The 17,865-nt window shown below is 40.5% G+C and overlaps 1 protein-coding gene across 5 annotated transcripts in view; it reads left to right on the top strand.

Annotated features, from left to right (window-relative positions):
- Window positions 1–17,865, top strand: part of LOC131462429 (chloride channel protein 2-like) — a 148,375-nt gene that overhangs the window by 105,222 nt on the left and 25,288 nt on the right. For 2 of the 5 annotated variants that reach the window (XM_058633647.1, XM_058633649.1), the window contains 7 exons: window positions 1,362–1,575; window positions 7,393–7,526; window positions 8,686–8,876; window positions 11,658–11,769; window positions 12,689–12,759; window positions 13,115–13,189; window positions 14,624–14,656. In XM_058633647.1, the coding sequence (XP_058489630.1) occupies window positions 1,362–1,575; window positions 7,393–7,526; window positions 8,686–8,876; window positions 11,658–11,769; window positions 12,689–12,759; window positions 13,115–13,189; window positions 14,624–14,656 (830 nt within the window). The remainder of the gene's footprint in view (window positions 1–1,361; window positions 1,576–7,392; window positions 7,527–8,685; window positions 8,877–11,657; window positions 11,770–12,688; window positions 12,760–13,114; window positions 13,190–14,623; window positions 14,657–17,865) is intronic. The other 3 variants (XM_058633648.1, XM_058633650.1, XM_058633651.1) reach the window with 2 other exon arrangements.

Genomic DNA, 17,865 nt, shown 5'->3' with positions numbered 1-17,865 from the left:
TATCACTGCTGGAATGGCGGTGGAGCAGAGCGTGTGGTGTAGGCACACCATCATCGCGTAGTGAGGATGTGTGATAATGCAATATGGCGCGACAGTTTCTGAATGCGAGAGAAGACATTAAATGTTATTTTATCCAGTTTTTTAAACTCTTGTCTTGCACTGTGTTAAGGCACCATCTAATTAACATCTGTTTCTCTGTCTCTATGTCATTATTTTGTTGTTGTTTTTCGAGACATAGAAGACACTTCCTGTCTGAGCGACCAAGACGTTCAGATTGAAACGGATCTTTAAAAACGGATCTTTGGAAATCTTTTTGGCTGACCGCTGTGGTTGACTGTTGACAGCCTAATCCAAATGACTCTCAAATGAACATTTGAACCCTTAATGCTCCTGTGCTTTCTTACCTTCCACCTGGTCTCTTGCACACATAAATCTACATTCTTTCTCTCCATCATATCAGCCAACCATTTAACAGTCATAGTCCCTACATTTACCTCCACACTCCTTCCCTGTTTTTCATCTGCACCTGTTGGTCTTTAGCACCGGTCGTTGTTAACCCAGGACTTGACTGATCTGGTTTGTCAGTACTGTTTACTTCACAGTGACCCGCATATTTGATTTGGCTAATGTTCTACGCCAGGTGCCCTGACACGTCCCTCCCCATTTATTCAGGCTTGAGACGGGCACCAGGAGTACACTGGATGTGGATCACATCGCATTCAACCACCTGGCCCAATTTATGCGTTAATGACATTTATTGGGTGGTCAAGGATTATTCACCTTGTTGTTACTGTTATGTTGCATGAGGTGAAACTAATCTACTTTAGCCTGTTGGTGAGTGTGTAAGATCTGTTTTAAAAGCTTATCCTGGGATTGGTAGATAGTATGTTTCTTGTATCTTAAGAAACCACGAGTGGTAATTATGGAGCAATGTTACATTACATTACATCACATCACATTACATTACATTACATTACATGTCATTTAGCAGACGCTTTTATCCAAAGCGACTTACAAGGGAATTGAGTACAATCAGCCAGGGGTGGAGTTGAATGTGTAAGATACTAATTATATGATTTAAGTGTCACAAGCAGTTCTTGTAGGAAGTGAATCAAAATTCAGAATGATTAAATGTTTTTATAGATCAACAGATTATTAGAGAATTTGCTGTGGGGTTATAAAGGTATTATTTATTTCAAATTGAACTACCTCTCATTTTAATGAATGTTGCCCTTTAAATATTTCCTCAATGAACCATTTACACCGCCCCAGCCTCTCACCTTGAAAACAGACTAATCTGAACAATTGCTGCTGTCTTTTTCTATATTAATTCTCACTAACATTCTCCCCTCTACCCAAAGGTGCAGCGGCCTTGTCCGGAGCGGTCACCCACACGGTATCCACGTCGGTCATAGTGTTTGAGCTGACTGGCCAGATCTCCCACATCCTGCCGGTGATGATAGCGGTGATCTTGGCCAACGCTGTGGCCCAGTCCCTGCAGCCTTCCCTCTATGACTCCATCATCAGGATCAAGAAGCTTCCCTACCTTCCAGAGCTCGGCTGGGGGCACCACGAGTATGTACTGTGCATTATGCCTCAGAGATTATATCATATATCAAAGTTAAAGATATTATACATTTGCTGCTCAGACTATGTTAAACTGCATGATACCTATTAATTAAAGAAAATAATAAATAAATAAATACAGTGGACAGGACATAAGCCAAACATGAGATTGCTGACAGGAGCTTTAATATTACAACTCCATATGCTATTGAATCCATTACAGCTGGACTTTCTTGACAGTTCACCTCTCATCCTAGACACCTCCAGCTCTGACAGTTGGTGTGTTTGAAGTACCTTTGCCACAGATTCTGTTACATTTGGGGAACTATGACCTGGATGAACGAAAATCAACACACATGATATAAAGAAACCTAGTAATAAGGTCTGAAACCAGCCAACAAATTAGCCACACTTGCAGCCTTCAGGTCGTAATGTACACGTTCGAAAAAGAAAGGAAAGGGTCACCTTTTCATTTCATGTCATTTTTATTTGTGTCCTGCACACAAAGTGTCCAATGCCCTCATGGGTTTATAAGTACAGCCAATTTTCTTTTTCACAGTAAATCACAGTTCCGTCATAATTGTGCATCCACCTCTAAACCTCATACTATGAGCTGTCAGTGGATGCAGTAAAACGGGTGATGTAAGGCCTCATTCACTGAGTGCTCCTGAGTCTGCCTCACCTGCAGTGATGCAGTGTTCATTTCAATGTGTTTAGATGTGTCAAATTAAACGAAATAGTTTGAAATATTGAGGAAATTCACGCACAAACACACACAAGTATGTTGTAAATTCTCTGCACATTTCACAGGATCAGTGTGGTCTGTCCAGAAAACAACATGAGAGCACACACTGGAGACTCTTCAGAGGAGATGACTTACAGTATCTCAAGGCACTGAACATAGTCAGGCACAAACCTTTACCATATGTGACCAGCAACAAGTCGGCCACACATGACATTTCTCACGCTGAGAAGTGAAACAACTTACCGCACATACAGTAAATGAGTGATCAGTCAGTCAGAAAATAGCATTTCTTGTTGCTGTGAATGCTGTGAATGTGTGCACAGGTTTCCAGTGAAAGAGCATGGTCAGCTAATCACTTCCATTATGTCACTTCATTTATGATAATAGCTGCTTATTAAAGTGTTAGTTTGAAGTGTAAAGAGTATGAACTTAAAGTTTCAAGGCATCAAAATCTGCCACAAAAACACCATTCATTAGCTAAAAAGCAGATGTGCGCCCACACACACACAGGGGACAATGTGGCCCCAAAAAAGGCAAAAATAGGTTTAGTTGAATTTGTTTTTTATTGTATTAACATATTACTCTTAAGTATATTACATTTCTTGTTGAAATTGAAATGAATGAAATTTATATTCACATTTCATTTTATTTTTCTCTGGGAACCCCCTGGGACCTCTTCGTAGAACCCTCTGGGTCCCTGGACCTGCTATTGAGAACCATTGTTCAAACTACTACAATAGTTTCTGTCCTGTGGCCTAACAGATATCAGATGTGACTGACAGCTTGAACAGGAGGGGGTTGGGCCATGTAAATGTGATGATACTGTCACTTGGCTCTCTTTGTAAAATGTAAATCTGGCTAAATGAGGCTAAAATTCTCCCTAAACCACTTCACATAGTTTCAGATTTCCCTGTGTTGGAAATATGTACATAACTCTGGGCTGGGCACATATACAATGAACAAACAATGCATTTAGTTATTTATTTAGGATTATTTGTTGCGTGTGCATTGTCAGAGAGCTAACCCACAGTTCTATGAAACCTTCAGGGGAAACAGAGAGTGAGACGTGTGAGACAGTGCCTGGCTCAGTGGTTCACTGTTACATGGCTTTCAATGCATTCACTCACTGATAATTTATGCCAGAGAAATTACTGAATGAGATTACCAACTGCCTGGCATCCTCCGAGCACAGTGCGACCACACAGAAGCTTTTTTTCATTCAATTGTTCAGAAGAGGTTATTGTTATGGATGTTGGCAAAGTCATGAGGTGGAAATAATATTTCCGATGCATCATTCACAAACTGTGAGTAATGAGGACATTTGTTATCTCTTCCTCCATCTGTTTATCATTTCTGTGGCCGTTCCCCGAAAGAGTTTCATCTCTGTTGCCTCTTTGATTCATTTGCTGTGTACATCAGCACCTCGTTTGACCTGCACTTCCCATCACTCCATTATCTGGACCTCACTCACTTACTCTCTGTGGCTTTCCTCTCTTCTGTCACTCCTTTTTATTTGCTGCAACATCATAGCCTCTCAGTCACATTCTCCCACACCCTGTGTGTGTGATGTGACCCATGTTTTCAATGAACTGTTGCATCCTCCATTTTCCTCTTGTGTTATAAACCTCAACATTCTTACTTGTGTGGAACTATTCAGCATTCATTTATCTATCCATATCCATATTTATTTAGTTCAAAACTTAGTAGTAACACAGTCAGAGTAAAGTATAGTTTATAGTATATTTTCAGAAATCATGCCCTATGATATTGGGCAGATGCACGAGATGCAAAACCCTTTCAGAGCCGTCAGATATCGGTCCGATATCCGATATCAGACCTATGTCAATATCAGACCTATATCCGATATTGATATCGGATATAGGTTTTGTTTTTTTTAAATTGCAATATACAACGCCTCAGCATTTCTTAATGGCCAAATAGAGTTTGCTGAAATGTCTCCGGTCCACTGCCGTCTCTGGTTATCTGACGATGAGCTAAGCCTCAGGAGACGATTCCATTTTCTGTGGATCATTACAAACATCCTTTTATTGGCTTTCCCCACCTCCCGAAACTCCCTCCCTCTCACATGCAAACAACACATATCAACAATCCACTCTGGTTAATATGGAGGATCTAGAAGCCTGGATTTAAAACCCTATAAGTCTGTTTATCGGGGATCAAATCGGCACAGTGTGGATGAAAGCAGGGAAGCTAACACTGATCAGATGTACTGGCCAAAGCCTGTGCAGGGAGGAGGCTCAATTAAGAGAAAACCACTCAGATTTCATCAACTGCCTCTGATTTCCTCCAGGGAAATTAGTCTTGACAGCAGTTGTGGTCAGTTCAGAGGCATGCATTACATTATTCTCTCTGATCTATCAGCAAATTAAAAAAGAGTTCCTCAAGAGTGATGTATTCCTGTTTTTTTTTTTATTAATCATAATTTTTTACTTTCATATTTTGGTCATAGGTGTCTAGTAGATCTGTCAGGCAAGGAAAACAGCTTTTGATGTCCAATGGCTCCAGGATTTGTTTAAATTAAAGAGCAAAACAAAAGCTGGTGTGAGACTTTACCGAGATACAATGGCTAGAAAGATTCCGAGCAGAAGCTTGAGATGTTTGTTCTTCACCTGCAAAAAGAATATATAATATAATATATAATAACAATAAATCGTATGTGCCCAGCCAAGAGAAAACCAGGAACAAGTGGGCTGAGGGGCATTTTGACTTATTTACAGCTTAAGCTTTCCAACAATGTCGGACACATGGGAATCTGACAATATTTAAGGATGATGTGGCCATTTGAATGTAGACACCCACGTGACAGTATCATCACATTTACATAGTCCAACCCCCTCCAATAGTTTCTGCCCACATGACAGAAACTATTGTAGTAGTTTGAACAATGGTTCTCAATAGCAGGTCTAGGGACAGCGAGGGTTCCATGAAGAGGTCCCAGGGGGTTCCCAGAGAAAAATAAAATGAAATGTGAATATAAATTTCATAAAAAGGAAAAACAAGAAATGTAATACACTTAAGAGCTAGAAGGATCAAAGATAGATACATACAGTGTTTCTAATATAAAATAAAATACATTTAAGTGGCTCTGTGGTGTAGTGAGGATGGATCAATCTGTGGCTGATGATGTGGCTAACCATCAGATAGTTGCTAAATCATTAGCATCACAGTCAATACTTGGTGTGTTATTCATTTTAATAGCAGATGCTCACATGATCCCATTACAGCTTCTAATACGATCATCTGATCTGATCATCTATGTATCATTTTCATTTTCAAACGTCAATACTGATCTAGCTAATAACAATGTAAGCCACATGACTTTCTGAAACACACAGAGTATATTATTAAAAGATAGGGTAGATAAGATAGAAGAAAGATAAGCTCCATGTCTCTAAAGAAGCTCTTTTGAAAACCTGTCTGCTTACCGAAGGGCTGTTAAGGCTGTGAAAAATTCATTATTTTTTCCTATTTTGTGTCTTGTAATAGTCACAAGCGCCAGGTTCTTTTTAATATTTTTAACTCCCTTGTTAACCCTTGTGATAACTCTCCAGTAGTACCCTCGCTCACCGTCTGTGAGAGTTTTCTCAAATTTTTTATTGAAAAAATCTCTGCCCTCAGGCCAGGTGCCTTCTCTTGTGCTGGCCCGAGCTTTGATCTCACCGTTCCTCCTTTACATGCTGTTTTTGATCAGTTTCAACCTGTATCCCTCCCCTCACTGGCCAATATAGTTAAACGTTGAAGATGATTTGTTTTTAATGAAAATAGAGAGATGAATTCACCTCATCCTCAGCCCTGCTCACCTCTGGGGTCCCCCAAGGCTCCATCCTCGGGACAATTCTTTTCCTGCTTTATTTCCACTAGGGTTAATTTTCAAAAAACACAATCTTTCCTTTCATTGTTATGCCGATGACGTTCAGATCTACCTGCCTTTAACACCAACATCCAATGATTCTGTACAGATATTGCTTGATTGCATATACGAGGTTAAATCTTGGACGGCCGCAAACTTCTTGAACCTAAACGAAACCAAGACTGAAATCATAATGTTTGGATGTGGTCCATGAGATTTTCATCCGGTCATCAGTTAAAAATCTTGGTCTTATATTTGATGACGGGCTGATGAATTTGATCACTAGGTTAGTTCTGTCTTGAAAAACTGCTTCTTCCATTTAAGGATTTTATCGAAAGTAAAAGTGTACATGCCATATAGAGATCTCGAGACTTTTCGAGATCCATGCTTTTATTAACTCACGACTGGATTACTGCAACTCATTGTATGCTGGCCTGGACCATTCACTCTTGCACCGCCTGCAGCTGGTACAAAATGCAGCTGTCCGCCTCCTCCCTGGCAAACGCAAACGTGACCACATATCCCCTGTTCTAACTTCGCTGCACTGGCCCCCAGTTGCTTTTAGAATAGATTTTAAAATGTTATTGTTTGTTTTTAAAGCTCTTAATGGCCTCGGCCCCCCCAGTATTGGACTGAGATCTTCCAATCAGCTGCTACTGATCACCCCTAAAATGAGGCTAAAATCCAAAGGTGATCGAGCCTTTGTGGCAAAAATCTAATTTTAACTTCCTTTTATTGCACTGTGTTTATGTATTTTAGTATTTCTTTATTCTCTTTATTGTAACTGTGGCATTGTATGGGCCACTTTTATCATCAGTTTGAGTGGAGTTCAGTTGAGATTATGTGACTTCAAATTAACACTAACATAACACAGATTAACGACGTTAATGAAAAGTCACCCCGTAAGATAAAAGAAGGTTAATAAGAGGTTCAGGGATGCTTTCTGTTCATCGCAGGCGTCATGTCGTCATCTCAGATGTAACGACTGTACGTCTGTTCGCCTCAAGGTGTCCAATCATTCTCATGTCCTGCCAATATCTTTCGGCCGCTAAATAATCCATCCCTTTGTTGTACATTTTAAGATTTATATCAATAACTGTGTGCATGTTCAAATTCTACAGTTGAATGCTGTAGAAGAATAATCAATTTGTTGTTGTTTACCTCGATCCCTCACAACCTGTACTGTGTTATATCCATTGTCTAATTTCAGGAAGTATAACATCCGTGTGGAGGACATCATGGTGCGGGACGTGCGGTACATCACTCTCAACTGCTGCTACAGAGATCTGCATAACGTCCTGTTGACGGGTCACCTCAAGACCCTGGCACTGGTGGAATCAGCTGGTGAGATACGCTGTTAAACGACATTCAATTCAATTCAATTCAATTTTAGTTGTATAATAATAACATAGATTATCTCAGTTACACAACAACTGTATCAAGTTACAAGTTTATACAGTCAATGATGACATGTTTATAGCAATACAATGTAATTTATATAAGCAGCAGCAGAGACTGTTGATAAAAATTATACTGATGTCGACTTTTAATTATAGCACAACAATAATGGTGATGATATGTATGATATGGATAGCCTCAAAAACTGGATCTGGATCCTGCAACCTGCAAGATGAGAATACAGAGAGAGAGAGAGAGGGAAGGAAGGAAGGACACAAACTAGGGAGAGAAAGAGACAAGGTTAATGACATATAAAAAGTCATATTCATACCCTGAGTGTGAGAGAGTGAATGTGCGTGCACCACAGGAAAATCCCCCAGCAGTCTAGGTCTATACTGAACTGTCATTGGGAGCTGGTTCCACAGGAGAGGAGGAGCCTGGTAACTGAAGGCTCTGCCTCCCATTCTGCTCTTACAGACTCTGGGAACCACAAGTAAACCATGTGTGAGATAAAGATGAAAAGATGTTACTTTATTCAAATTCAAAACAACAAATAGACGAATCACCTTCATTCTTTAAAGCGTAACTGTTTGAGCTGTTTTGCCTTTTTCTCTGCGCAGCTTCCCCTACAGTTTTTTTAAATTTATTATTTTTACATATTTTCACAACATCACTGTAAACATTCATCATCCACTGTCTACAATTGCAACCTCACTGTCGTAAAACACTCAACGCTGACACATGGACTCCACGAGATTCTGAGGACTCTTTAAAGTGATTGATTGATTGACAAACTCTCTGATAGGGCCGCGCTCACAGCCTCACTGGTGTGCAGAGTTGGTATTCCAACACCGTCTCCTGTATTCGACCGTGCAGGGAACAATTAACCATGGCATTTAACCAAATACATAATCAGCACGTACATTAACGAAGGCAATTACTTAAAGTAAGCAAGCGGCCACCCGCCCATGCACACTCGCCACACACACACAAACACAGGCTCGTTATCTCACACGTTCACTGCATCTGAGCTGCGGTTATGTAACTCTATGAAATTCTTCCCTCTCTCTTTATTTTTCACTTCTCTCATTCTCCCCCCCCCCAGAGTCCATGATCCTGCTGGGCTCCATCGAGCGAGCTCAGCTCCAGTCGCTGCTCTCCCAGCAGCTGGGTCGCCCCAGACGGCTAGAGTTCATCAGAGAGCGAGCTGCTGCAGAGAAAAAACGCACGTCAGTCATTTCAAACAGCATCAGTGAGGAGGAAAACCGCAGGGCCAGTCAGGAGGTCCGCTTCCAGGTCAGAGTCCAGAATGTTGTGGGGAAACCCAAATTAACCCTAAATATCTCCTGGTGTGCAGCAGAAGCATTGTGCAGTTACAATAGAAAACCTTTCAAAAACATGTCTGTGAATATAGTGACAAAAACCTTAGTCAGAATATTCAGAATAAAGCAGAGCATCATATTGTAAGTCTAGTTTTTCTGATCCATTTCTTTTTCTCACCTCACTTTTTTAATCTTGTGATGGTGGATGATGGATTACATGCTCAGTGTGAACCACTGTCGAGCCCTTTTGTACCCTGACGTCAGACTTCAGAGCTTGTGTTCTCACTCATGCTGGATTGTTTTTTCCCATGTTGGGAGTGGGTTGTTGCCCCAGATATAAGAATTTAAATGATCTCACAGTCCTTGAGTCCTTGAGATTTTAAAAATAAGATGGTATATATTACAGCTGAAACAATGAATCGATTATTAATCAGTAACTAAATGAATTGACAACTATTTTGATAATCGATTAATCGGTTTGAAGCTTTTTTCATGATTAAAACGAGATTCCCGATTGCTGAAGCTTCTTAAATGTGAATATTTTCTTCATTTCTTTGCTCTGGACAACAAAGTCAATCATTTTGGTTTGTGGACAAAAACAAGACATTTGAGAACATCATCATTTCCTGGTTTGATGAACACGGTCAACATTTTTTAAGGTTTTCTGATATTTTATGGACCAAACGATCAATCGATTAATCGAGAAAATAATCGTCAGATTAATCGATTATGAAAGTAAACGTTAGTTGCAGCTCTAGTTTATATAACAATTACAGAAAATCTGAGAGTATCGCATAGTCAGGACGGTACCTGACCCTGTCATGTTCGCCCATTTTCATGCACATTCAGTCCATGACACACGTCATGCTGTGGTTAAGTGGTAGAGTGGTCTGTCATCCAAGTGCAAGGTGAGGGATTGACCCCCTTGCACTTGGCCCCCCTGGACTATCTCATGATTCTCTTATGGTTCAGAGGACTAAAAGTACAAAGAATACAAAAAGAACAACATACTGTACGTAGTTTCTGGAGTCAGTGATGAGTTAAATTGAAAAGCTTTATTGAAGATCAGATCAGGACTCTATGGTGTCAGTGGCAGAGAAAAGGACCCTGAATAAGATCCTGTCCATCCTGGGTAACACCTCCCACCCTCTCTGATACGTTATAACCCATGTTTTGGGTAGTAATCTGTTTTTCATGTGTTTTCATCTGTTTACACTGCAGCTTGTCTCTCGTGTAATTCACACAGTCAGTCTGGTATACCCGCCTCTTTTCATTATATTTTATTGTACTTTTACTGCATTCTACTATATTTATGTAGCATTTGTTGTGTGTGAACGACAGTGAGACAGGTGGAACTGTGAAGGTGCAAGGAGAAAGTGTAGACTTTTAATACCTGGGCTCAACCATCCAAAGCAATGGACAGTAGATAAGAAAGGTGAAGTGGGTGAAGATGAGTGTCAGGATGAAGGACAGCAGCTAAAGTGAAAGTGAAGGTCTACAAGACAGTAATAAGACCTGCTATGATGGATGACTTGGAGACAGTGGCACTGACTGAAAGACAGGAGGTGGAGCTGCAGGTCGCACAGCTGAAGATGCTGAGAGTGACCAAGATTGACAGGATTAGACATGAGCGTGAGGGACAGCTCACGTTGAACGGTTTGGAAATAAAGTGAGAGTCAATGTTGAGATGGTTTGGTCCCATGCAGAGGAGGGATAGTGATTATATGGGACAAAGGATGTTGAAAATGGAGCTGCAGGCAGGAGGAAAAGAGGAAGACCACAGAGAAGGTTCATGGATGTTGTGAAGGAGGACATGAGGACAGTTGGTTTCACAGAAGGACACACGGTGGAGGCAAATTACCCACTGTGGTGACCCCTACAGGGAGAAGTAGAAAGAAAAACAATAAGACATTAAACCACTTGTATGTTAAAAGTTAAAAAGACAAAACACAGCCCTACTAGAAATAAGCCAAATATTCTTAATCAATAAAGATAAAGATTATTAACACTCAAACACACTAAGCTGAAATATTTTATTAAGACAATGTCAGATTTTTTTAAACTGAAATGATTGTTCTAGTGTAAAACCTGCCTGCCTAGATTAAGTATCTTTTTATGCACAAATTAAGAGCAATTTCCCAGAATATTTTACTTTCTTGTAAATATAATTTCGTAGTGTATATCATGGGTATGAATTACATAACCAAATGCTTCATTAAAGTAAGCAGAGTGTTTGTGCAGCTTCAAAACAGAGAAACATTGATGTGTATATTCAAAATGACTAATATAATTTCTAATTTAATTAGCAGAGAATTTAATTAACATTAGTTACTCCAGTTCGCTGTTGTCCTATTATACCAGCCCAGTATATTGGAAACATTAATGAATATACTACTTCAAACAATTGCAGTTGATTAAATTCATAATTAATGTCACAGACACGTTTGATTTTGTGAAACATATTGTTATTGTATCTAAAATGTTCTTCTACCTCACGCACCTCTTAACATAGCCGAGCAAAAGTGCCTTCTTAGGTCATGGAAAGTCATAACAGTTTTGTGGGCTCTCCAGCTGTTGTTCCTTTCATGGGCTTTTTCTTTCTTCTTTCTTCCTTTTGATTTGCCTCCATCTCATCTCTCTGTGGAGCCATTTGTCTAATGAGTCGCCACTAAGACAAAGAGGTTCATCTCTTAAGCAGAGCTGCAGTTAGTGAGCATCTTTGTGCATATATGAGTGTGTTTGTGTGTCATTGCAGATCTCCACAGAGGAATCCTCCTTCAGTCCTACTCGTCCAGTACCTCAGAAACCCCTCAAACCCGCTCTGAAAAGATCCTCTGTGGTCGAGCGACCCACTGAGCTTCCACCAAGTAAGACACACACACACACACACACACACACACAGAGATAGACAGACACAGAGTTTCTAAACAGATAGAAACAATGTCTGTAATGGCCTCTTTAAACTCAACTCCACTTAAAGCAACTCTCACGATGTCTATCTCCTGCTCTTTCTTGCTTTTTGTCTCTTTTTGAAGATTGTTCTTTGTTTGCTCAAGATAGATTTAATTTTTATATCCAGCTCTGTGATTTAATATATGTATATATATATATATATATATATATAAAGCTAAAGTTCCGTTAGCTTACGTTAGCCCCACATCCAAGTCATGATGTATGCAGTGTTACCAAACAAGCTGGCAGACCCCCGAACCGTAGTTAGGAGACCACCGAAGACCGCTAGCTCCTTTAGCTCGGATTAGCTCGTTACGGCAACAGCACATTAAACCATGGGACTCTGTCTGTGTTGAAGAACGGCACTTTATTCACAGACTGCAGGCTGATACACAGCCGCTCTTATTATTGTGTGACTCTCAATAGGAGAGAGGAGGAATAAGTCACAATATGCAGAGTGACAGAGAAATTGTCTCAATAAAAAAAAATGTGCGATTAATCGCGAGTTAACTATGACATTAATGCGATTAATCGCAATCAAATATTTTATTTGTTTGACAGCAATGTGTATACAGTATATATATATATATATATATATATATATATATATATATATATATACATATATATGTGTATGTATATATATATATATATATATATATATACACACTGTATACCCTGTGGACTTTGGTGCTGGAGATATTTAAAAACATGGAACAGGAATAATAGAATAATATAATATAATACTGTCATTTGTCTGCGACTGTTGGGGATTTCAAACTGGACTCATCTGATCGTCGACCTGTTGTGATGATCCTTCTGTTTCCCTTTCAGATTCAAATGATAATTCGGGCATTGCTTTAAAGAACCTGTTCTGTGCCAGTCCAGAGATGGAGGGCCTGGAGGTGAGAGAGCCATGTCCTCAAATACACACAAAGACAAGGGCTCACATCCTGACATTCACACGTCCCATACACCTACACAGTCCTGTGCTATCTCTCACATACAGTCCTTCACACTCTACAGTACAGCGCCTCCTACACACACACACACACACACACACACAGTCTGCCTGAATATAAAACCTTTCTTACTTTGTCTCAGTCTTGGATCCTGCAGAGCTTTAGAGGAAACCAATGGCTGGTTCTGTAGGAATACAGTTCTTTTAACTGCCAGGGTTAGGGTTCGGGTTATCGCAGTGACTGAAGTGGCATCGAGGTTGTTGTTAATATTGTGTGCTTGTTTCTGATCATCTGGAAGAAAAACAACAACGTGGAGGCCCCCACGTCTCCTGAGCTCAGGAAGCCGCCCAAACGAGTCAGGATATCCGTCGTGGTAAGAGCCACTGATCAAGGCCGTCCAAATGCCTGAAATCGTTCAGGCAATCGATTCATCCGCCAGTCAACTGATTTATCATCCCGCCATTCCATTCTAGGGCTAATCCCAAATTGCCGATGGCCAGTCTAAGCCCGAGCTCATCTGTGCCATTGAGCCAAAAGCGTTGAACATCCTCATCCTTGTCAAATCTGTAAACCTGCCCACTGACCTTTCACTGCCAGGGGTAGCGTCCATTCATCTTATTCACTCTCCACTGGTGTCATGTTCAGGAGGATAAGGAGACCGAAGAATGAGTCAGTGTCAAAGCCATTAAACCATAAAAAACCATCTCCAACCTGCTGGAAACATATCAGTACTTAGTTCAAGGTAGACATTATATTAGCTTCATACACAGCTTTATGGTGACATTGTGGGACATGGTTTATTCTGGCGACAATTATGTTTATTTATTAGGGATTTATTAATATTGGAATATGCTAATACAATAATATAGCAGTACAATATTTATTGTGATAATAATATAGCTCTGGGTAACGTATGAGGTCCACTCGTAAAACATGAATGAACACGGTTACTACTAACAACACTACATCTCTACCCTCTAGATTTTAACAATATTGTGCAGTGCTCTTCAACCTTTTTCATATTTTATTGAACAATTTATTCATCGATCAGTGCTTTTATTTGATTATTTATTTTCATTATCCAATGATCTCCCCATAGAGCCCTATTCAATTGTGGTCAAGTTAGGGGCAAGTGGTGTCAGAGGAAGAGGCTGTTCAACCAAGCATGCTCCGCTGTCCATCATCTACCGTGTCACCCGAGGTGTCCTATCAGTGACTGCCTCCCAGTGCAGGCCCTGCCCTGTACCTGGAGTGACCCAGAGTGTGATTTCAATGTTTTTAATGAATTAAATTGTATTGTATTTAATGTCAAAGGGAGGGAGAGGGAGGGTGCATGCAGCATTACATATCAGCACAGGAACATCGTATGTCTTCATTAGGACCGGGCAGGTATTTGAACAACAGTGTCTCAGCAATAGCTCTGATGAAATGATAATGCATGAGAAGGCCTGGGAAATACTGTACTGCAGAACATCATGACAAACGTGAAAGCAGCCTCTGGTCCAATTACCAGCATCTGCACACGCTCCAGCAGCCGTGCACGACAACCAGAGAAACAAGTGTGTGATTCTAAACTGAGACAAATGATTTGACCGCGCGAGATCACCCAGTGTTGCATGACAAATGATCTGCTTTGGAAAATCAAACACGATGAAGCGTCACATAATCAAACATCGAGATGAAATACATGCACACGTTGGAAGTTCGTCTGCTTGTTAGCGTCAGTGATTTATTTATAATCTCACCAAATTTTCAAATAACGATAAAATAGTTTTCTACTGATCAAGTATGTCATTTCATTCACTAGGAGCCACCATCCATCTTAAAGAGTTTCTTTGGGGTGAGCATGTTTTACACATTTATTTTTCTTTATTCGGGGTCCAAGCACTGACCCACTGACCTCCACTTCCAAAGTTGAAGTCGTTCTGTAAATAAGTCGTTTCCAGTCTTTTAAAACGCTGTTAAAGTCACTGCTGTCTCGCATCACCACACGTTTTTGTGCATTCAGTCTTAAACCTGCAGACAAATCACTTAAATGACTTAAAGGTGTGTCATAGGTGTTATTGCCGTCAATGTAAAGTCCAAACAAACGTTGCACCAACTGGAGATTATACTAATGAGTAATGAGTAATGCACAAACAGTACTGGCAGGAATCAGTGACAGGTACAGTGCAGCTTAGACCACGGTTTCTCAATCCTGGTCCTCGGGGACCCACTCCCCTGCATGGTTTAGATGTTCCCAGAGGAACAGATGTAACAGTGCTGTAGTGTCATTTATGTACAGTATATTTTATCAGCAGTGTTCTTTCATCAAAGAAAACAATACTTCTTTGGTCTTGGATGCATGTGTACATGCGGTCTCCAGAAATCTTCATTTTATGTGACCACCAATACATGTATTTATTTATTTTTTAACATTTATAAGATGAGGAAATTTGTTTTCAGTTGTGGGGACTTAAATGTGATTACACAGGACTTGTCTTCCTTATGAGGACAAAAAGCAAGTCTCCATAAGATGAATTATTACATTTTAAGGTGAAGATGTGTTATATGTTCAGGGTGAGGTTAGGGTTAGGTTAAGGTTAGGATTAGACCAGTAGTAGAAATGGTAAAGGTAAGATTAAAGTCTCCAGATAATGAATGTAAGTCAATGCAATCTTATGGAAACCAGACCCTGTATTTGTGTGTGTGTGTGTGTGTGTGTGTGTGTGTGTGTGTGTGTGTGTGTTCACCCTGGTGCCTGTAACATCACCCTTTATGATTTGTGGTGTATTTTTAGTGTTCAGAATGTTGAGAGTTCAGTCTGAACGCACATAAACAAATGCAGTTCAGAAACTCAATGTAAAATCTTTTTTAGCAACTTCACAAAAGGCTCACCTCATAGTATATCAAGTATATGCCTGCTTAAGTCATCAATATTATCATGTTTGTGAATTGCTCTCTTCTACACCAACGTCCATACAGAAAATCAGCGTTTTTAGCTCACATTGAAATACGAGCTGCTGGTTCCCTTCCATAAATCCTTCATTGAGATTTCACCAAAATCGCAAAACAACACATTAAACATTCATGGAGGCAGCAGTGGACCAACGTTTGTGTGCGATGATGTAAAATCACAGACTCAAATCCGGCTAAAAAGCTGGTTTGAAACAAATGTCTGTTTTCAGTCAGAAAAGGCTTCATGAACGTGTTATTGAGATATCATAGCCTTAAGTTGGCATGTGTTTTATGAGTCTTTCATTGAACGGCTAAAATCAATTGTTCCTTGTGTCATGATCAGTGAGAGCATGTCAATGCTGAATATGTGGCAGTTGATCATATAACCACACTTCACAAGTCCTGAACTCTGCCTTTAATAGAACTGTTTGTTCACTTGAATACAACTAGAAATAGAATCCATGATCACATTCGTCTTCCCTCAGATTCTCAGTCATTACTGTGTCAGTGCAGCTCTATTAGCACAATTAATGATTTGGACTCGGGGCACTTAAAGGGCTCCATTAGTTGCATGTGTCGTTGAAACTTATTGAAGTCTGTGCACATTTTCAATCATTCACAAGTACAGGGTGTTGTCACATCATTCGTCATCGGTTGCTCCAGGGCCTGTGAACAAGGCCCATGGTATAGAGCTGACAAATGACACCATGGTTTTTGTTTGTAATAAGAAAGAACACTGGCAACATTATGTTCTCAGATCATGTTTTCAATCAAATTTGTCCCATGGTTCTCAACTTTACTTTTATTTAATATCCACCTGTGAGGTTTTCTGTAATGACCACTCTTAGATTGGAAATGGGACTGACAGTGGTTCCAAAAATGTAGTTGGTTCCTCAACTAGAGCTATAGATAAAGCAAATCTGTGTTGCATGATCAAGCACAGAGTTAGCTCATGACACTTTGACAAGTTTATGTTCCTGTCACTAGTCACTAACCATATAAACCACATATAAACCACATATAAACCACTTAAGTTGAATCATGTTGCGGATGACATGTGGAGTATTTACACCGGCTCTACTCGCCTCGCAACGACATGACACGACACGGTTTTGAGTGCATTTCCACTACAAAAAAGTGCCTATTTAACGTGGGCGGAGTCATCACTGCACGGCTGTATGAAGCTGTGGTGACTTAATTTTATACGCGACACACACACACACACACACATACACACACACGAGTGACTAGTGACTTAACACCAGACTCCTGTAGTTGTTGGAGTATTTGGAGAATGTGTGTGTCAGACGTCTCCGGAGCACAGACTCCTACTCCACAGACTACAGCGGCAGCGGTCTGCGACGCCGCTCGAGATCGGCGGTCTGTGACGCCGCTCGAGATCAGCGGTGCTGACCCTAAATACACCAGACTCCTCTGTTAAATATAGAGGTTTCTCTGGTAGTTGTTGGATTAACCCACGTTTTTAGGATTGTTGATAGTTGATGGTTTGAACTGATCTACAGTTTGGGGCTGTTCAGCTTGATTTGTGTGTGGGACGTCATAAATCAAGACGGTAGTTACCTCCTCAGCACGCTTTTGGAACCTTGCCTGAGCATGTAATAAAAATAGTACCTGGTACCAGGTACAGTGAGCCAAACATCTAGTAGCCTATTAAGACCATCAGCCTGGCATTAAAGTGTAACTGAACCCCTAAACTACTTTTTTCAGGTATACAGGTATTTGCTTTCTGTATCCACTCTTGCTTCACTGGTACAGATTCCTCCCCCTTTTATAAATGCCAGAGGTGTTGCGTTGTCTCTTTTCTTTCTCCACTGCTTGAAATGTGAGGCTTGATTCACAAAGCACTCTATTGGGAGTGTGGATTTTCCACTCAACTCGGTGTCACTACCAGGCCACGCCTCCTTCACTGATCCCCACTCTCCTTCCCTCCTCCTCTCCCTCACTCAGCTCTCAGAGTTAAGTTCCTGGTATACTTCTGTGCACAGCGTGCAGACTCCATATGCCTGGGGCGCATGGCGCGTTCCGCGCCCCAAGAGCGTGTTGGGTGTGTGTGGACAGCGCATGTGGTAACTGAATCTCCGCCGCACTGTT

The sequence above is a fragment of the Solea solea genome, chromosome 7 (assembly GCF_958295425.1).
Source record: "Solea solea chromosome 7, fSolSol10.1, whole genome shotgun sequence".
Lineage (NCBI taxonomy): Eukaryota > Metazoa > Chordata > Actinopteri > Pleuronectiformes > Soleidae > Solea > Solea solea.
Note: the sequence above shows the minus strand (reverse complement) of the source record. Positions and strands in the feature narration are given on the sequence as shown.